The following is a 17,554-nucleotide window of genomic DNA, read 5'->3' as shown; positions in this document are numbered from 1 at the left end:
GGGGCGACCTGCGGAGCGGGTGGTGGGTAGAGTGTGCTGCCCAGGCCCTGCTCCAGTAGCGGAGTCGGCGCATGGCTGTAAAACACGCATCTAGGGCTGCTTGGCAGCGCACGATGGGGCCAGTGGCAGGCTGAGGGGGGAGGGGGTCGTGTGGGGTTGAGTTCGCGTTCTATGACGGAGAGCGGCCACGAAGGAGAAAAGCCTCCATCATCATCTCTTCACACCCCTTTCGCTCGCTTCCCTTTCTGTTTCCCCTTATCTCCTCCTTCCTCTCGGACCGGTAGCTCACCCGCGCTAGCGGCCGCAACGCCGGTGACGCCGTCAGCGGGGCTTCAGCGTCGAGTGTACGTGGCTGGTAAGCCACAATGTTTGCCTTTGTCGGTGCCTGTCGGAGTGCCCGTGCACGGACACAAGCGCACACGTCTCCACGCCTGTGATGTTTTCTCTCTCTGTATGCGCTTGCTGATTTGTGTGGTTCTCCTTCTCGATCCCCCCGTCTAGGCGGGTTTTGCCCTCTGCCCCGATTTTCTGATGTGCGCCTCGGCTTTCTTGCCTTTGTTCCCCTTCTCATAAATGGCTCTCGTGCTCGCTCCTCTCTCTCTGTGTGCGCGTCTCTGCGTGCATTCTTCCCGGAAGCTTTAGGTACGCGGGATGTCAATCACCTGCGTGTCGCTCACAGTGTTGGACGGCGTCTGTAGGTCGCTGTTGCTGAAACTTTTTTCTGTGTTGTGTGCTGCTGCATCGTTCCTGCTCGGCATTTCGGCATGTTCTCATGTTTTTCCCTTCTACCCCCGTCCCCTGCTTACGAGCGCGCTGGCACACACACCGCCACCTTGCCCTTTCCTTCCTTGCCCGAGCTATCCTCTAACGACGTAGTTGAAACGGGAGCGGGGGGAGAAAAAGAAGCAAGATGGGGAGAGAAGGCACTCAGCGACTCAATAGAGAACGTGTCTGGTGCCATACATATACCCCGTCCTGACGTACGGAGGCGGCTGTCCTCGACGGTTGCTGTCACGTGCGCGTGTTAAAGGGTAGAGGTTGGGCTGTGTGCCGGGGGGTGTAAGCAAGGGAATCGCCAGCGCTATTGCGAGGAAGGCCTGCCATGTGAAACACTTAGTGGTGAATATGGGTTTTAAGCATAGTTGTTTCTTGTGTGCATCTGCGGCGAGACGCGATAGCAAAAAGGCGACGATGTGCCGACATGCTTGTGCACCTGCACTCGCACACATCCGGACGCGCGCGTTTTCGTGCCGTAGCTGTAAGAGCGCATTCCCATGTTGCTTCGCTTTTTCTTTGTTTCACTTGGGTGTTACGTGTGGGCCGAAGCCGCAATCTTCTCGTTGCTGATGTTGAGCACGTGGGTCTTGGTCTCTGAAGGAGATTGAGGCATCCAACGGTGCATGTACGTGCGCGTGTAGCGTCTTGTCGGTGTGCAAACACACAGGCAGACACATGCTGACGCAGGACTGCGAGGCTTGTGGTGGTACGCGCGCCTGCGTTTGCATACGCTGATTGTGTCCTTTTTCTTCTGGGCTTTCTCCTTTTCACCTTTTCACTCTCTTCTTTAGCCGGCGGTCAGTCGCACGTCGCGTTGTTTTCACGCTGGTGTTGCCCATTCTCAGCCTTCTCCTTATCAGCGTCCCCCATGTCCGATTCTCTCTCTGCTCTCTCTCCTCTATGGGTGCTGCTCGCTCGCGTCTTTTCGTCTCTTGATAGCCCCATTCGGCCCTCTCTTCTCCTACTTCAGTCCCTGTCTCCCAAGAGAGCGCACATAGTAGTAGCGCACCCTCCAGTACGTGTGTGCGTGCGCCTATGGAGAAGTGTGTGGAGATTTGAGTGATAGACACACAGAAACGGACAGTAAAGGAGTAGAATCTGACCTTCTTCCCCGCACTCGCGCAAGCACGCCGCGGTGACGATGCGTTGAAGAGAAGAACCATAGACGTGCGAGGAGTCTTTGTTTTTCTCAGGTGCCGAGAATGTGGGGTCCTGAGGAGGACATGGATGTTGTTATCCTTCCCCCTTTTTGCTTTCTTGGTCTATCCAGGCGCCCACAGACATATATGCGTGCACCACGGAGAAGACGGATGGGGCAGCCAGAGACTGTTGAGTCGCTCGGCTTGGGCACACGCACGTGTGCGGCAGTGCGTGAGACATGAACGAGTTGGCTGTCTTCTGTGCTTCTATGTGGGTGCGTATGGGCATGCCCCTTCATGTGTCTCGCTGGGGTGGTACTCTGGATTAGCAGCGGAATTCAGTACAGTAAGAACGACTACGCTGGGCGCCAATCAAAAAATTACGAGCAGAACGTGAAGCAGTGACACAATGTGGAAAATGCCCGTACGAGGGAGCGAGGTGGCTGCGGTAGTGCCGTAGGTGGGTTACTCAGAGTAACGACAAGTGCGGCGTATTGCGTAGCATGCGCGAGGACAGGATACACACGCGCAGGGGAAGACGAAAAAGGAAGTGGGGGCTGCATATCAAAATGGTGGGCAGATGCTTGTCTCTTTTTCCATGAGCAGGAACTCACCGCTCAACAGCCCGCGGGCCGCTAGCTCTACTTCAACCGGTGCATTCTGCCATTATGTAGTTGATGCACGCACGGGCAGCATCTGTGAGGGATTCCTGAGGCTGACTCCATTGGACTCCGATCTGAACCCCTCACTGTCCATTTTTCTCATTTCCCGGCTTTCCTTTTTCTCCTCTGCTCTCAGGATGCGAAAGCCTCTCCTGAGCACTTGCCATCTGACGCCACGACTGTAAATGCCGTGGCGGCCACACACACACACACAAACACACACATCCACATAATACGGCTGTGGTTTCCGTCACCGCCGCGCCTTCTCCCCGTTTGCTGTAAGTGTCTCTCTCCCTCTCCTCTCATTTTCTTTGTTGAACGACTCCGCCATGAACGTTGAGGTGGTGCACTCCATTGTGTGCAGCTGGGGCGACAGCGACGTGCTTCGGAGCCGCTGATGCTATACGTTTGTGGAGGAGGGCGGGATTAGGGGGCAGAGACAGCGGTGCGGGAAGCCCCAGCTTCGCCGCCCAATCCCTCACTCTCCTTTCACATCGACGCTTTCTCCCCGTGTCTGAAGCTACGAGTCGTGCATGCGGGCGTCGTGACACTGAGAATGGTGACCAATGCAAGAGTTCTGGAGATCCAATACGTCGGCTATGACACTTCAGATCCACTGGTCACTCAGGAAGCGTAGCTTTCGAACCCCGTAACGAATCTCCGCGTCCGTTTCCTGTGCCATGGTGGTGGCAGGGCGCTGTTGCAACCACAGCGCCCGTACCGTCTAAAGCTGCTTGCACGGACGCCCAAGGCAAGCGCTACCGCAGCGCCAGCTCACGTAGCCCTTTGCTCCCCTCCGCCCTCGTCTTCCTACGAACTCGGTGCAAAAGGGCCATCTGAGATCTGTGGCCGCCAAGTGGCGGTGCATCCCCCGAACCCTGCAATTCCCCCCCCCCCGACGCACTCCTCATCGAAGTTTCCTACGCGCTCCAACAACAGCCCCTCGTGGCGGAGAGCCGCGTAGGCACTACTGTCAACGACTATGTACAGTGCCCCACGAATCTCGAAGGGCTTGTCCGCCGCTCAAAGACTTCTTCTCACGGCTCCCACAAGGCGGAGGTCGTTGATCGGTGTACACAGACTTCTTCAGTTGCTGTGCACACCGACAGCAGCTGACGCTCTACCGTGTTTCGCTCTACGGCACTCTCCTCTGCTCACTCGTACACATGCGCCGGGTTGCACTGGTACTGTGTGTGTCTGACTGCTCCCTTTTCCTCCCCCACAGACGCCATTAAGGAAGAAGAAAGCAAAACAACCTCTCCCGCGACCTCAGTCCTCACATCACATTCTCGGTGAGTGAGTGCGCTTCACCGTCCAGCAGCAACCTTCCTTTTTCTTTCTCTCGCCTCCAACGCTGCGACCCTCGATGCCATTGGCGCCCCCGCCGCTTCCCTCCACGACTGTTCCTCTTTGGCGCATCCTCGGTGAGCTGCGTCCATGCCACCACCCGCACCTTTCTTTCCTCCTCCCTCCCCGCTACGCGAAGGGCACCGTGCCGATTTCCCCGCAGGGTCGCTGCCATCTCCTCACCACCTCTTCTGACAGCGTTCCAGACGCTGTCTCATGCTTCGTTGTAGTCTCGTGCGCACGCACGCACACCGGTAGAAAGATACCGTTCCGACAAGGGGGATGCGTTACTCCAGACCAAGCCGCCCGCTGGTCCTGGCAAGGGTGTCGTCAGTGCTCTCGTCGAGCCGCACCTTTCACTCGCAGCATCGTACTCCCATCATCCCCCAAGTACACGTCCATGACAGGCCCACGGCGCAGAGAATCCACGTTGGCTATTACCTTCACCGTCATCCGGTTGTGAAGCACTCTCCGCACCCCCTCGAAGCAGAGATGGGCTACCTTCTGGAGCGCGAACAGCAGCGGTACAGCCGGCACGAGTCTGCCGAGTCGGCAACAGCGTTCTTCGCGAGTCGCGGGCAGACCATAGATATTCTCGGCCGCACTGACCCCAATCAGATCAAAGGCAACTTCTTCGGGCTGGAGCTCTACCAGGATGCCATGAAGGTGGTGATGCAGCGCTACTCCCCAGAGAAGCGCTTGACATCCGCTGACCTGTGGCAACCGAACGCCTTGGGCGACGCGCCACCGCCGCGCCACACGCTGCACCGCAAGCTAGACGACTTTCTGTACCTTATCGTCCAGGAGGGGGCAACAGGCAAGTGGACCATTCCACACACGGCGCGCAAGGACGATGAGTCGCTCCGCATGACGGCCGATCGCGCCATCTCCTCCCAGAACAGCGATGGACTGGACTGCTACGTATGGTCGAACGCGCCGCAGGCGACAGTGTTCCTGAAGGACGACAACACGCGTCTATTCATCTACGCGGCAACGTACCTCGCCGGCCGCCCGCAGTTTGCCTCGTTCGAGCCCAAGCCGAAGGATCACGCGTGGGTGACCCGGCACGAGCTGCTGCAGTACAGCGACACCTTCAAGAGTTCAGAGCTGCTCAAGGCTCTCCTCGACATCAGCGCCGACGGCACCTTCGAGGCTTGATGAGAGCACCGCTGTCGCCGCCTCTCTCTTTCTCCCTTCGATCTTGCGTAGTGTGGCCTTGAGCGCGTGCCCCCTTGTTTTTTCGTGGTTCCTTCTTCCCTCGTCGTCATATCTCCGATTTTCTCCTTTCCTCAGCATTACCGAGCTGGCTGTCCGAGGATGACGACGACGACGTCGTGTCTAGGCTTGTGCGCCTATGAGTGTGCGCCTACCTTCTTCACTAATCATACGCGCTTGAAAACCGCCGAAGTAAACCGAACAAACGACCCACGCACAGACACGTGCACCCACGACACACTGCGCAGCCGCATTGTCGTAGGGAGAGGCCGGAGACTAGGCCTGCTCTCTCCACCTTGCATATTCTTTGTGTGTATCTTTTCTGCCGCATCCTTCTTCACCTCTCTTCAATCTGTCAACACATCGGTCTGTCTCTCTCTGTCTACACCCTTAACACGCGTGCTCTCTTCCCTGCTCCCCCTCCTTCATGACCTCCTCCTCTTTCTCGCCTCTCTTGCTTCTCTCGCTCCCGTTTGTGTGTGCCTCCGAACTTCCCTCGCTCCTACGCAGCCCTCCCACTACCGCGGAGTTTGCGATATCATATTGTTTTTCATTGTATACATCCGGCGCGAGCGATTCTCTGTTTCATCAACCGCTCTATCCCTTAGTTTTTCATTGTTGTGCTTCCTTTCTTCCCACCGCCCCCCTCCTCTCGCACACGCACGCACAGCGGCACAGATACATACAGAGGCACTCCTCCTCTCCGTACACTATCTTTCAGCAACATTTCCTTCCCCCACCTCTTAGTGTGCCTGCCCCTCTCCTACTCTCTTTCACGTTTCGCAACACCAGCATCAACCATGGCCAAGCAGAAGCTCGGCTTCAAGATCAGGGGGAAGAACGTCTCCTACGAGGGCTACCCTGAGCGTCGCCCAAAGGACCTGATGGACATCCTGGTCAAAATGGGCGTCGATGAAACTGTCGTGGTGACCACCTTTCGCGAAAACATCGACAACCACAAAGACTACAGCGACACGCAGGTGATGGCGATGTACAACGAAGCCAAATCAGCGCGCGAGAAGAAGACTCGCGCGAAGGCCGGCAACAACCCAGACGAGTCAGCTGCTGCCGCCGCCCCTCCGCAGTCGGATACCGCCGATGAGGCGGAGAAGCCGCAGAAGATCTTACTGTGCTACCGCGGCAAACAACTTTCCTACGTTGGTCTGCCCAGCGGCAAGCGCAACGCCGTGCTGCAACTCCTCTCCAAGCAGGAGGAGCTCACCAAGGAGCTTGCAGTGGAGACGTTCCGCACGAACCTGCCCGAAGATTCGTCCACGGAGGAGGAGATTTGGCTCTTGGTGCAGGCGGTCAAGGATCGCAAGAGTAGGAAGAACCAATCGAAGGGCCAGGATGCCGAAGGCTCCACCGGCAACGGCGCGGCTGCCTCGCGCGCGGCGGGCAGCAGCGCCATGGACAGCATAACCGGTATGTCCGAGAGGGAGCGCGACGACCTGAACAACTTTATTCTTCAGGTGCTGCAGCAGCCGGCGCCGGATGTGGCCGCCCTCTTGCGTGAGGATCCGAAACGGCCCAAAGACACGGAAGACAATGCAGAGCTGGCACTGACGGCACGCATGTCGGGTAAGATACCGGTTTACCTTCAGGAAGAGAACACCAGCGGCACGAAGCTTATCTACGCCACTCCTCACATGAGCTTCGACGACTTTCATAAGATTGTCGAGAAGAAGTTTGGCCGCAAGATGGCGTTGTCCTTCTACGACGGTGACGACATCATCATGATGGATGATGACGACGTGCTGGCCATGTTCCTCGAAATGACGATGCAGAACGACCCAAAGAAGGTCCGCCTCATTTGCTCAAACCCTGAGCTCCCAAAGAAGGTGGTGGAGGACCGGTTGACGGAAACCCGTCAGCAGGCCCCCGGCGGTATGCAGGTCTCAACGACCAAGGCATTGGCGTACTCCAACGGCGAGCTCAACGTCACCGAGACCCGCAGCTACTCTGGTCACTCCCTCGCCGTGTACTGCTGCTGCTTCTCGCCCAAGGGCGACATGTTCGTTACGGCCAGCCGCGACCGCACCATCCGCCTGTGGAACTTGCGCACCGGTGTCTCCACCGTCATGAAAGGAGGGCACAACGGCTTTGTGCTGTCTTGCGACTACTCGCCAAAGGGCAACCGCGTCGCTTCCTCTTCCGATGACCGCACTATCAAACTGTGGAGCACGTCATCATGCAGCAAGGTTGCCACACTCAAAGGGCACGAGGACAAGGTGTACTGCGTCAAGTACAACTCTACCGGAGAACTCCTCGTGTCCGCCTCCTGCGATACCACAGTGCGCGTGTGGAACGCCGAAAGTCAGACGAAGCTGGTGACGCTGAGGGGTCACTCCCTCGCCGTTTTTTCGTGCGCCTTCAGCAACACTGATAATGGCAAGTTCGTCGTGTCCGGCAGCGATGACCGGGTTATAAAGCTGTGGGACTGGGGCGCCGGCAGAGAGATCATGTCACTGGTGGGCCATATCGGCACCGTGTGGACGGTCGTCTTCTCTCACAACGACAGGTACGTTCTCAGCGGCAGCATGGACTATGAACTCATTCTCTGGGATTCAATGACTGGCACGCGCCTGCGCTCGATGGACGGGCACAAGACATCAGTGCACCACGCCATCTTCTCCGAAGACGACGCGTACATCTTCTCCTGCGCCCGCGACTGGAGCGTCATGGTGTGGCGCACCAGCGATGGCGAGCACGTAGAGACCATCATCGGCCACCTCAGCACTGTCTACCACATGGACATCAGAGAGGACAAGTTGCTCACCTCCTCTCTTGACGACAAGGTCAAGCTGTGGACTATCAGGCGCCGCTGAAGTTGAGCACCAGCGGAAAATGTGGTAGTGTGAACACTGGCGGGAGGGACACGCGCCAGCCGCAAGTGAGAAAGAGGTGTGGGCGGGAAGGCACATGATAGGTGATACAGGCACCGTACTCGTACACCATTCCTCCTTTTGGCAGCAGTCATGCATGCAGATACGCACACGCACAAAGACAGTCGCATTTTTTTTTGTGCAGATCATGCGGGGCTGAAGACGATCTCAAGAAGAGAGCGCTCGCACCTACCGCCCTCTTCCCTCCACCGACACTGCAAAACAAACACCCACACACGCACTTTACTGTCTTTTCTCCTTTTCTTCGCTTCGCTCTCGTCAGTTCCACCGAGTCCTGATTGAGTTTTGGTGCCACGCGCGTGAATGCGTGAGTACCACCGTTGGTCGGCCCTTTTCGTTTTCTTGCGTCCTTTTTGCTTTTCGTGTCTCTACGTCCTGCTCGCAGCGCATCGACCTCTGTCAGAGGATATCACTTGGCCGTGTCCTTTCTTTCGCTCTTTTTCTCCCTTTGCTGCCGTTGTTGCGGGCCAGTCGCACCCCGCTCCTCTCGCTGCTCTACCCCGCGACCTCGGCGTGCATCTCTTCAATGCTTCTCCCTCTCCAACTCCGTCTCCCCCCGGCTTTTTCTCTTTTGTGCGCTCTCTTAAGTGATGCTTCCAAGGAAACGAGGACAACAACAAAAAAGCTGATCGGAGGGCGGATGGACGAGATACAACAGATTATACACGTCCAGCCATTCCATCCCGCTACTTCTCTCTCGTCTCCCTCTCCCTTTTTGCTTCTTTCATTCTTTTACTTTTCTGCGGTGCCTTGCCCGTCTTTTTCTCTGTGTTTGTGTGAGTTTGCTCGCTCATGCCTTTGTGTCTCTCTCTCTCTCTGTGGCTGATGATGCCAGCACAGCAGCTCTTCGTGACTCGATCTCGATTCGCTCTCGGTTTTTCTTATTCTTTTTTCAATTCTCTTTATCGATGCCAAGGATTTTGCTCTGTTCTTTCCCTCTTTTTCACCTTTCCATTGCTAACGAACGCTCGATAGCGGCAAAAGGGAGAAGGAGAGAGAGAGGTGATCGCGCGCGCCGATGTCACCGCGACGAGAATGACAGAGGTGGGAGGGCGGCGCACAGGCACCCGCAGTCTGGTTACCTCTCTAGGGTGATTTTTTTTTCCCGCTCTCCTTTGGAGTGGAGCACCCACCCCCCTCCCTCTCTCGTCTACTCCTTCCTATTTCTCCACCTTCCTCGTCACCCCAGTCCTCCACGCGCCTCTCTCTCTCCCTCCTTTGTTTGTTTGGTTCTTTTCTTACTTCTGTCTACTCTTGAAGCTTCGTTTTTTTTTTTTTGTGCCCTCTTTCAGCATCTTGTGTTTGCGTGCTTGCCTTTCTCACTCCACAGATCCCCGTACCCGCGTGATGCACCGGCGCCGCCCTTTTTTTCTGGTGCATTTCTCTTTACTGTTCATTCTCGCTCTCTCGTCTAGACGTCATTCTCAAATGCCGATGAACAAACCCTTATTTTTAGAGGTGTTTGTTTTGCTGTCGCGCGCGCTGGTGTGCATTCCCGCCGTGAGAGAGTGTGGTTCCTTCCTTCCACTTCTCTCTCCTCTCGTGTGCTCTTCCTTGCTTTCACGCGTGACATCATTATTGGACGGCTGGCCGGCGAACCCCCAACTTCCAAATACGGCCGCGCACGTGTATGTGTGATGTGCGTCAGTGAGCGCGCTTCGTTTGTTGGTGGACGTGCGTTTGTATGCTGACACGTAGGCCAGTGTTGGACACTGTGTGTGTATTGTGAGCGTGATGTGCGTGGGTGTACACGCTGCTACACGTTCCGTGTGCTCTTCAAGGACGAGCTTGCGTCTCATACCCCGAGAACCCATGCACAATTCTTCCTCACTGTGCACACAGATCCCCACACATGCGCATTTTACTCGCCACTACCGGGGGACGTAAAAAACGGGGCAACAATGCTCCTTCCCCAACTTGTCTACTTCCCTCTATGTTGTTGCTGTTGCTGTTGCTGCTGTTTTGTCTCCCCCTCCTTCCTTTCTTCTCGCTACACTTCTTTTCTATCCACGGGACGGAGGCAGCTCTTTTTTCTTCTTGCTATTTCTCTCTCTCACTTTCACTACGCCGCCTCCTCGCTTACCTCTTTTCTTTTCTTTTACTGATTTTATTTTGGTTGTGCGGGTGACTGTAGACTGTTTGCACGCGTGCAGGAAAAAAATGACAAAAAATGAAGAACAATCGTGAGCGTCTTGTGTATCGCTGTTCCCCCTTTTTTTCCTTTCTCCTTCCATGCTCTTTATTGTCGTTATCTTTTCGTTTTTTTGTCTCATCCCCCTCCCTCCCCCAATTTGCTGTTTCCCAAGCAAGAAGATCGACCGCGCAGAGCCGAGGAGAAGCGGACAAACATAAAAAAAACAGAAGAAACACACGCAACACACGCTCGCACAGACACACAGACGAGAATCGCGCAGGGTCCACGGACAAGGCACCACAACGAAAGAGGCAAACAAAAAAAAAACAGACCAACACGTTACAAAGGCACCCGCAAAACGCTCTCCTACTGCCTTTCCCTATTGTGATACCTTCTTTACATCCTGTTTTTATCTCCCTCCTCCTCTGAAATTTTTGGGATTGACCTTTTTTTTTTGTCACTCTCTGCGAGTGTCTCTGTGTGTGTGTGTGCCAAGCGTCGCCATCGCCATCGCCCCTACTTTCTATTTGCCCCTCTTACGCATTCCTCCTTCTCTGGTCCTTTCTTGCTGTGTTGCCGATCTGTGCTTTACCCGCTTTCCTTTCGATTTTTGTTTCGTCGTGACGCTCTTCTCTTTCTTTCGCTTTCTCCATCATGGGGGAATGTGAAGTGCACACACGCGTGCGTGCGTCAGTGCTCGGCGCCGTTGTTGGCCTCGTCTTGCCGTGTGTCGGCATCTCTCTGTGTGTCTCTCTTTAGCGGTTTTCTTTCTTTACGTTATATCTTGTCGCTCTTGTTATGCCGACGGGTGGCGCCCAACGGCAGCGACTGACTGGCAAACAAACGTAGCGGGGCTTGGAAAAAGGAAAAGAGCTACTCGCCGTAGCTGGCGTGTAACGCCACGGACAACGACCGCCACGCCTACCCCGCTGATGGAGGATGCCAGCAAAACGGATGAGCATACAAAACCGCAAAAGAGAGATAAGAGTGGAGGATAGGCACACACACACACACACACACACACACGAGCGCGATGCTTACGACTCCATTTCTGTCAGCAACCCTTTACACTGTCGCGCGCTTCTGTCAGCTGACTCGGAATCAACCCTTTTTCCGACTGCTCAGGTTCCTTCGTGCCGTCGCTCTTCGCCGTTTCTCTTTCTCGTTTATTTCGATCTCTCTCTCTATCTCTGCGCGTGCACTTGTGTGTGAGTTCATGTGTATGCGTGCTTCTGCGAGCTGTGCTTTTTTTCGTCCTCGCTTCTTTTTTATTGATTGCTGGTGTCTTCTACCCACTTCCGAACACAAATCTCTCCAACAAGTCACTGCAACGAAAATTGACTCACACCATTGCTCGACCCCTTGAAAACGTTCTCTATACTTGGTTGCGCGCACACACACAGCGGATGTGTCGTGCGAGGAAAAGGTGAGAGAGAGGGAGGTGGTGGAACGCTTCTCTGCTGTCCCTCGTCTCATTCCCCCCTCGAATTGCGTGCTTCCGGATGAGAACCACCATGACTCAGCCGGCCACCGCGTCTTTCACCTCTGCTGGCCGTCATCGACAGCAACGACTGCGTACGGCACCCTGTGCATACAACACCCAGTGGGTGTGCACCACGGTCCAGCTGCTCGTGCCGCTGAGCACACCTTGCTGCTCTTGTTGTTGCACTATCATCAGGCATGTTCGGCGGGTGGCATATACAGCACCCCTATCCTCTTTCACCTTCACTGCTTGCGCTTGCTCTTCTCTTGTGTCTCTGCGCATGAACCTCTTTCTCATTTGCACTGCTGCTGCAAAAGCACATACATATACATTCCCTTCTTGCCTGGGATCCCTGATGATGCCAGCCACCTCACCGTTGTATCAGGGTCTGGTGCCTCACTCTGTGAGGCAGCCATGAGGCCATAGCCTGTCCTAGGGTACGGCTGCCGACACACGGTATTGGTGGACACGTCTCCGCTGGCGCTGTGCCGAAGAGGCTTGGGGTCATGCTCACTTCTGTAGCACCGCACTAACGATCGTGCCCGCGGCTGACCATATAATTGTATATATGCCAACCTGCGCATTCATCCATAGAACGCGAACTCAACCCCACACGACCCCCTCCCCCCTCAGCCTGCCACTGGCCCCATCGTGCGCTGCCAAGCAGCCCTAGATGCGTGTTTTACAGCCATGCGCCGACTCCGCTACTGGAGCAGGGCCTGGGCAGCACACTCTACCCACCACCCGCTCCGCAGGTCGCCCCACAGCCGCTCCCACATCACGCCGGTCGCCACCCCTGGTGCGTCCCCCTCACGGCGGCCCAGGCTCCCCACACCAGCGGGCAGTGCGAGAGGGCCGGGTGTGAGACGTTCGCGCCACGTTGGCATTCCGCCTAATCTACGGCTGGTGCAGACGCGTTCACTGTCGCAGGTCGCTCTCGCGCAGCGCCATCCACGGTCTGATCGCCGACATCAGCAGCGATACATCGCTCTGATCGCACCCTCCGTTGTAGGCACTTGACCCTGTCACCACCACAGGTAGCTCGGCACTAGCAGGGGATAAGAAGAGGAGGGGCTGCTCCGGCTTCTCTCCACACAGAGCGTGGCATCACTAGACATTGAGACACCACGCGCTGAGGTGTCCCCACGTCGTCAGGGAATTTGATAAGTGCGCCAGGGAAAACGGGGAAAACAGGACATAACGATAGGGCGCTGGGTATCCGAGGTTCCTGACCGGGCGTTGGCCAGCTTCCTCCCTGAGCACATCCGGCGTGCACCCAGGCGACCCATTACCCGCACGACAGACGTCACCACCTCGTGCATTGGAGCAGCACACGACGCGCATCCTGCTTGTATGAGAGGTTGCAGTGCAGCCAGGCTCGTCTAGCGCCGATGGCGCCGCACGTATGTGAAGCGGGTGGTTGTGGTGAGGAAGGACAAGTAGATCCCACTTGACGCCACTCCTGATTCGACGGCGGACAGCTTGCCCTAGACGAGAGGGATCTAGCCCCAGTGCAACAGAGACAGGTGAGCTGCGGTTGCCTATGTCCGCACTTGCTGACCTGCTCATGGTGGAATGATGCACTGAAGAAAAACATCGCACTCACGTGGGGCGAAAGGCCAACAATCGCCTGTTTGCTGGTCTCCGTATCCCCTGCACTCCACTCACCACATCGCGAGGCTCCCTGTCGCTCTCCTCTCGCTGACGTAGCGGAGGGAGTGCACAACCGAGCCCGTGACGACGCTTTTATATTGTTGTCTGTTTCACGAAAACTCTTCCACAACTTCCAAGACGCTCCTCCACAATTTCTCAGCACCAATACCACCGCAACCTCCGCTGTTTTGTCTCTCTCCTCTCTCTGGCCCACCACCAGCTCCTTTCGCGTACCCCTGTGCATGCTGTCACAGAGACGCACCTCGCTACTGCACACGTGTATCACGCACAACAGCAGCACCGCTGTTGCTGCCCCCCTCATCCTCATCCATGTCCATTAGCTCACTGCCTCTGGAGGGGCTGACCGCGATCGCAGACTTTTTCGACCCCGCCTCCGTCCCCCTCGCCTTCACAAGCGTGTCGCCTGCTGGGCGAGTTGCGGGGGAGCTCGCTGCCTTCGCCTGCCCTGCGCACTGCTATGGCCATGCCGCGTCACCGCACACCCCAATGCTGAGCATGGACCCGTCCCTCATGGAGCGCGTTTCTGTGATAACTGACACGCAGCACTTGAAGAATGCGGAGTGGTGGATGGTGCGGAGCCGCTGCAACGCCGACGACGACCCGTACCCATACCCTCTCCGCAGCGTGTACTTCTGCCTGAGCTCGGCACTGGAACTGTCTGTGGATCTCCTCGCCCGCGTGCCTCTCTGCGCGTCCACAGTAACGAAACTCAACCTGAATGCACGCTGCGACAGCCACAATCACATCTCGAGCCTCGGCGCCATCTCTCGCCTCGTCCACTTGCGCGAGCTCATCATGAAGAACACGACAGTGCTGCAGTCCACTCGCCAGCTACCCATGGTCATGACACAGGAGCTACACGCGGTCTTCCGTAAGCTGCGCAAGCTCGTTGTTGGTGACTTCTACCTAGTTAAGCATCTCCCCCTGCACGACCTGCCAGAGTTGGAGGAAGTAGACCTGAGTGGAACCGGTGTCACGAACGGCGTCGTGCAGGCACTGTCGAGCTGCCACCGCGTGCACACCCTCACACTAAGCGGTTGCGTCGGCATCGACTCCTTCGCTCCCTTGACCGCGCTGACGCGCCTTTCTCAGCTTGACTTGTCGCACACACGCCTCGACAACACGGAGCTTCTGCACCTCTGCCGCAGCTGCCCACAGCTGTTCTTTCTAGCACTCAATAGCTGCAACCGCATCACCGACTTCTCTCCTCTAGCGCTGCTAGAGGACTTGACATACCTCCACGTGGCCCGAACGCGCTTCCGCAACTCTGACCTCGAGCGTATCCATGCTTTCCCAGAGCTGGAGGAAGTGCACATGTCCTCATGTCGCGTCGTCGACATTTTCACGCCGCTAGCGGATCTGCGAACGCTGCGGATGCTTGACGTGCGGGACACGTGGATGGACGACGCCGGTGTCGAGGCTGTCGCGCGGTGCTGCCAGCTGCTACGTCTTAACATGAGCGCCTGCCCTGCCATCGAGCACTTCTCTCCACTTGCACGGCTCTCGTTGCTGGAGGAGCTTAACCTCTCTTGCTCGCCGGTGACGGACACGTGCCTAGCAACTCTCTGCACCGCCGCGTCGAGTCTACGCGTCTTCCTGCTCAATGGGTGTCGTCTTGTGAGCGACTTCACGCCGCTTGGTATCCTCGGATCACTCGAGGAGGTCGGCGCCTGCGACACGGCCTTCAACGACGCCGCCCTTGAGGCCGTGGCACAGTGTCCGCAGCTGACGAAGCTGCACCTGCACGTGTGCACCGGACTCACATCGTTGGCCCCCTTGGCGGCTTGTTCTCATCTCATCTACCTCGGCATCGGTGGCACGCGTTTCTCGAGCAATGCTTCTGAGCGCGAGTGCGCCTCTCTCCAGGAGCGCGGCGTGCGGCTCAGCCATCAGGTGTTTCTTGGCACGGACTTTTAGCCACCCCTTGATGTGGTGCCACACGCATTGCAGCCGACCACCTTCCCTGCAGCGCTCCCCCGTGCACTCTGATGGAGATGACGCCAGTGTGTTCAACAACAGAAGAGAAAGTGGCACCGCTAGTAAGTGCTATGTGCATCTCTCTTTTGGTGGTTAGACTCTTTTCTTTTGCTTCCTCTGCTGCTGCTCTTTTCCTCTTCTTTCCTCAAACACCCTTCATGTAGGCGTGGCACCAGTGAGTATATGTGTGTCTGTGTCTGCGTGCACGCATACACTGTCTCATAGCTCCCTTCACCTTCCTCTCTTTTTTTTTTCAGCCTTCTGGGAGGAGATGATGCACTCTCACATCTTGTTCGCCAAAGCCGTCACGGTGCCACGGAGCCCGTAGGCAGACCCTCGCTGCTCTCTCACTTTCTATCCAGCTCTCAATTGCACTTTCCATTTCTGTCTTGTTCTCACGCTCTTTCTTCGCTTATTAATCCGCTCCGTGGCACCAGTTCTATGGCTGCCTTTTGCCGCTTACGGCGGTACAACGTGAGGCTCTGTCTTTTCCTCTCTTACACTCTGTTACCTGTGCAACCAGCATCTCTGCTTCTCGCTCTTCGTCAGCTTTTCTTGTATCTTCTTCTCTCTCCCTGTCTTGCGTAGGATCTGCTTTTCATTTGTTTTCCTCGTGTCTGCTGGGATCGTGCCGTGCGGTGAGATGCACAAGTGCGGAACCCGTGCGCACTCGGATACACATATATACATGCTCATACATGAGCACAGCAGCCCGAGGCACGGATGTCTGGGCTTCCTATACACACATCCTGTCAAGTGCCAGCCCACGTTCGGCTCTCATCGCACGACAAGGATGGCAGCGCCTGCACCGCCCTCCTCTTCTTTCCAGCGTTCTCGTCAGCATAGCCTCCACAACTCTGCCCACATGAACACTTCTTCGCGCCACCCATTTTCGTTATATCAACAGCACTACCGACATCCCCCTACGAGAAAGCAAAAAGAAGGATGTCGACTCATCCATCTTACCAAAACGCCTTTTTTCTTTATGTCTTTTATGCTCTTCCCACTCGCCGATGATTCCGTGACCCTTCCATCTCCGTGTGCGTTTTCTGTTGCTGTGTTCCGTGTTGTATGAGTGTGCTTGTGTGCGCGTGTTCCCTGATAACCCTTCTCTCTTTGTTATTCTTGCTCCGCCTTGTCCACTACAGTCATCACTGCCTTTATCGTGAGTGTCGTGCCGGCGTTCATCAACCATCTCTGTTTCTGCCTATGAGCGTGGTGGTGGAGGCTACGTCATATCTCACACTCAGTGCCCCCACACCGACTCACGCATGTCCGATCTGACGTACCACGGCACGCACGATCAAACGAACGGTGCCATCCGCTCTACGTTTTTCTTTCTTCCCTTTGCCTCTCTCTATTTCGTTGCCTCTCTTCTACGACGCCACGCGCACTTCTCCCTCGCCTCGAGCCTCACGACTCTTTCTTACTGGATATATGTGCCCCTCTGTTTCTTTCACTGTGCGTGTGTGACACATTCCTGACGATTGACTCAGCTCTTCCGTTCTTCGCATTTCATCTTCACTGTTCCTCATGCTTCACTCACTCGTTCACTCATACACTCTCTCGATGTGTCTGTGTCACACAAACGCACATGCATGCGCGAGTATCTTCGCGTGACTTGTTAAAAAAAAAAAAAAAAAAAAAAAAAAAAAATTCTGGTGTGTATCGACTTGTCCTGCAAGATGTGTTAACGTCCCCGCAGATGTACAGCCTACTCCTACATCTGTGGCTCTGGCGCCTTTTCCCTTGCATGAGGGAAAAACTGCAGTACCTTCTTCTTGCCTTAGCCGCTGCGCCCAACTCCCCAGGTACATTGGCTTGGTGTACGGCGTCGACTGGTGATCTTGCTCGCTCTCCACATTGCCTGTGGCTGCTGACACCGATGCTCTTCTAACTTCGCACGCCCTCCTTACCCAGGTCTAATGGCCTCCATCCAGTTCGCCTCTTCTCCCACTCGCTCTCACCCTCTCTCCCTCCGTCCCTTACGCAACCGTCACTCGCTCCTTTTGGACGGACTCCCGCTGCTTGCTGCAGCAGCTCTTCGACTCCTTCTGCGTTCTCCGCTCATCTTCTAACTACTCCGTTTTCCACAAACCCCCCTGAACACTATCCAAACATGGCCAAGGGTAAGCGCTCCGCTGATGCCAAGAGCAGTCAGAAGCGCCAGAAGAAGGTGCTGCGCGACAACATCCGCGGCATCACTCGCGGCTGCGTCCGCCGCATGGCGCGCCGCGGTG

At 56.1% G+C, this 17,554-nt stretch overlaps 3 protein-coding genes across 3 annotated transcripts; all 3 read left to right on the top strand.

Moving 5' to 3' along the window:
* Positions 1-4,207: 4,207 nt before the first annotated feature.
* Positions 4,208-5,083, top strand: LDBPK_060040 (hypothetical protein, conserved; the record flags this gene model as incomplete). The annotated part of the gene is made up of 1 exon (XM_003858264.1): positions 4,208-5,083. One exon carries the CDS (start codon positions 4,208-4,210, stop codon positions 5,081-5,083), a length of 876 nt encoding a protein of 291 aa, XP_003858312.1.
* An 857-nt stretch (positions 5,084-5,940) lies between these two features.
* On the top strand, positions 5,941-7,968 carry LDBPK_060030 (hypothetical protein, conserved; the record flags this gene model as incomplete). Its single annotated transcript, XM_003858263.1, has 1 exon — positions 5,941-7,968. The coding sequence occupies one exon, from the start codon at positions 5,941-5,943 to the stop codon at positions 7,966-7,968; it is 2,028 nt and encodes a 675-aa protein (XP_003858311.1).
* A 5,678-nt stretch (positions 7,969-13,646) lies between these two features.
* Positions 13,647-15,254, top strand: LDBPK_060020 (hypothetical protein, conserved; the record flags this gene model as incomplete). The annotated part of the gene is made up of 1 exon (XM_003858262.1): positions 13,647-15,254. The coding sequence occupies one exon, from the start codon at positions 13,647-13,649 to the stop codon at positions 15,252-15,254; it is 1,608 nt and encodes a 535-aa protein (XP_003858310.1).
* Between the last annotated feature and the right edge of the window lie 2,300 nt (positions 15,255-17,554).

This window comes from Leishmania donovani, chromosome 6, assembly GCF_000227135.1.
Source record: "Leishmania donovani BPK282A1 complete genome, chromosome 6".
Taxonomy (NCBI): Eukaryota; Euglenozoa; class Kinetoplastea; order Trypanosomatida; family Trypanosomatidae; genus Leishmania; species Leishmania donovani.
The sequence above is the reverse complement of the archived record's forward strand: the minus strand, read 5'-3'. Positions and strand labels throughout refer to the sequence as shown.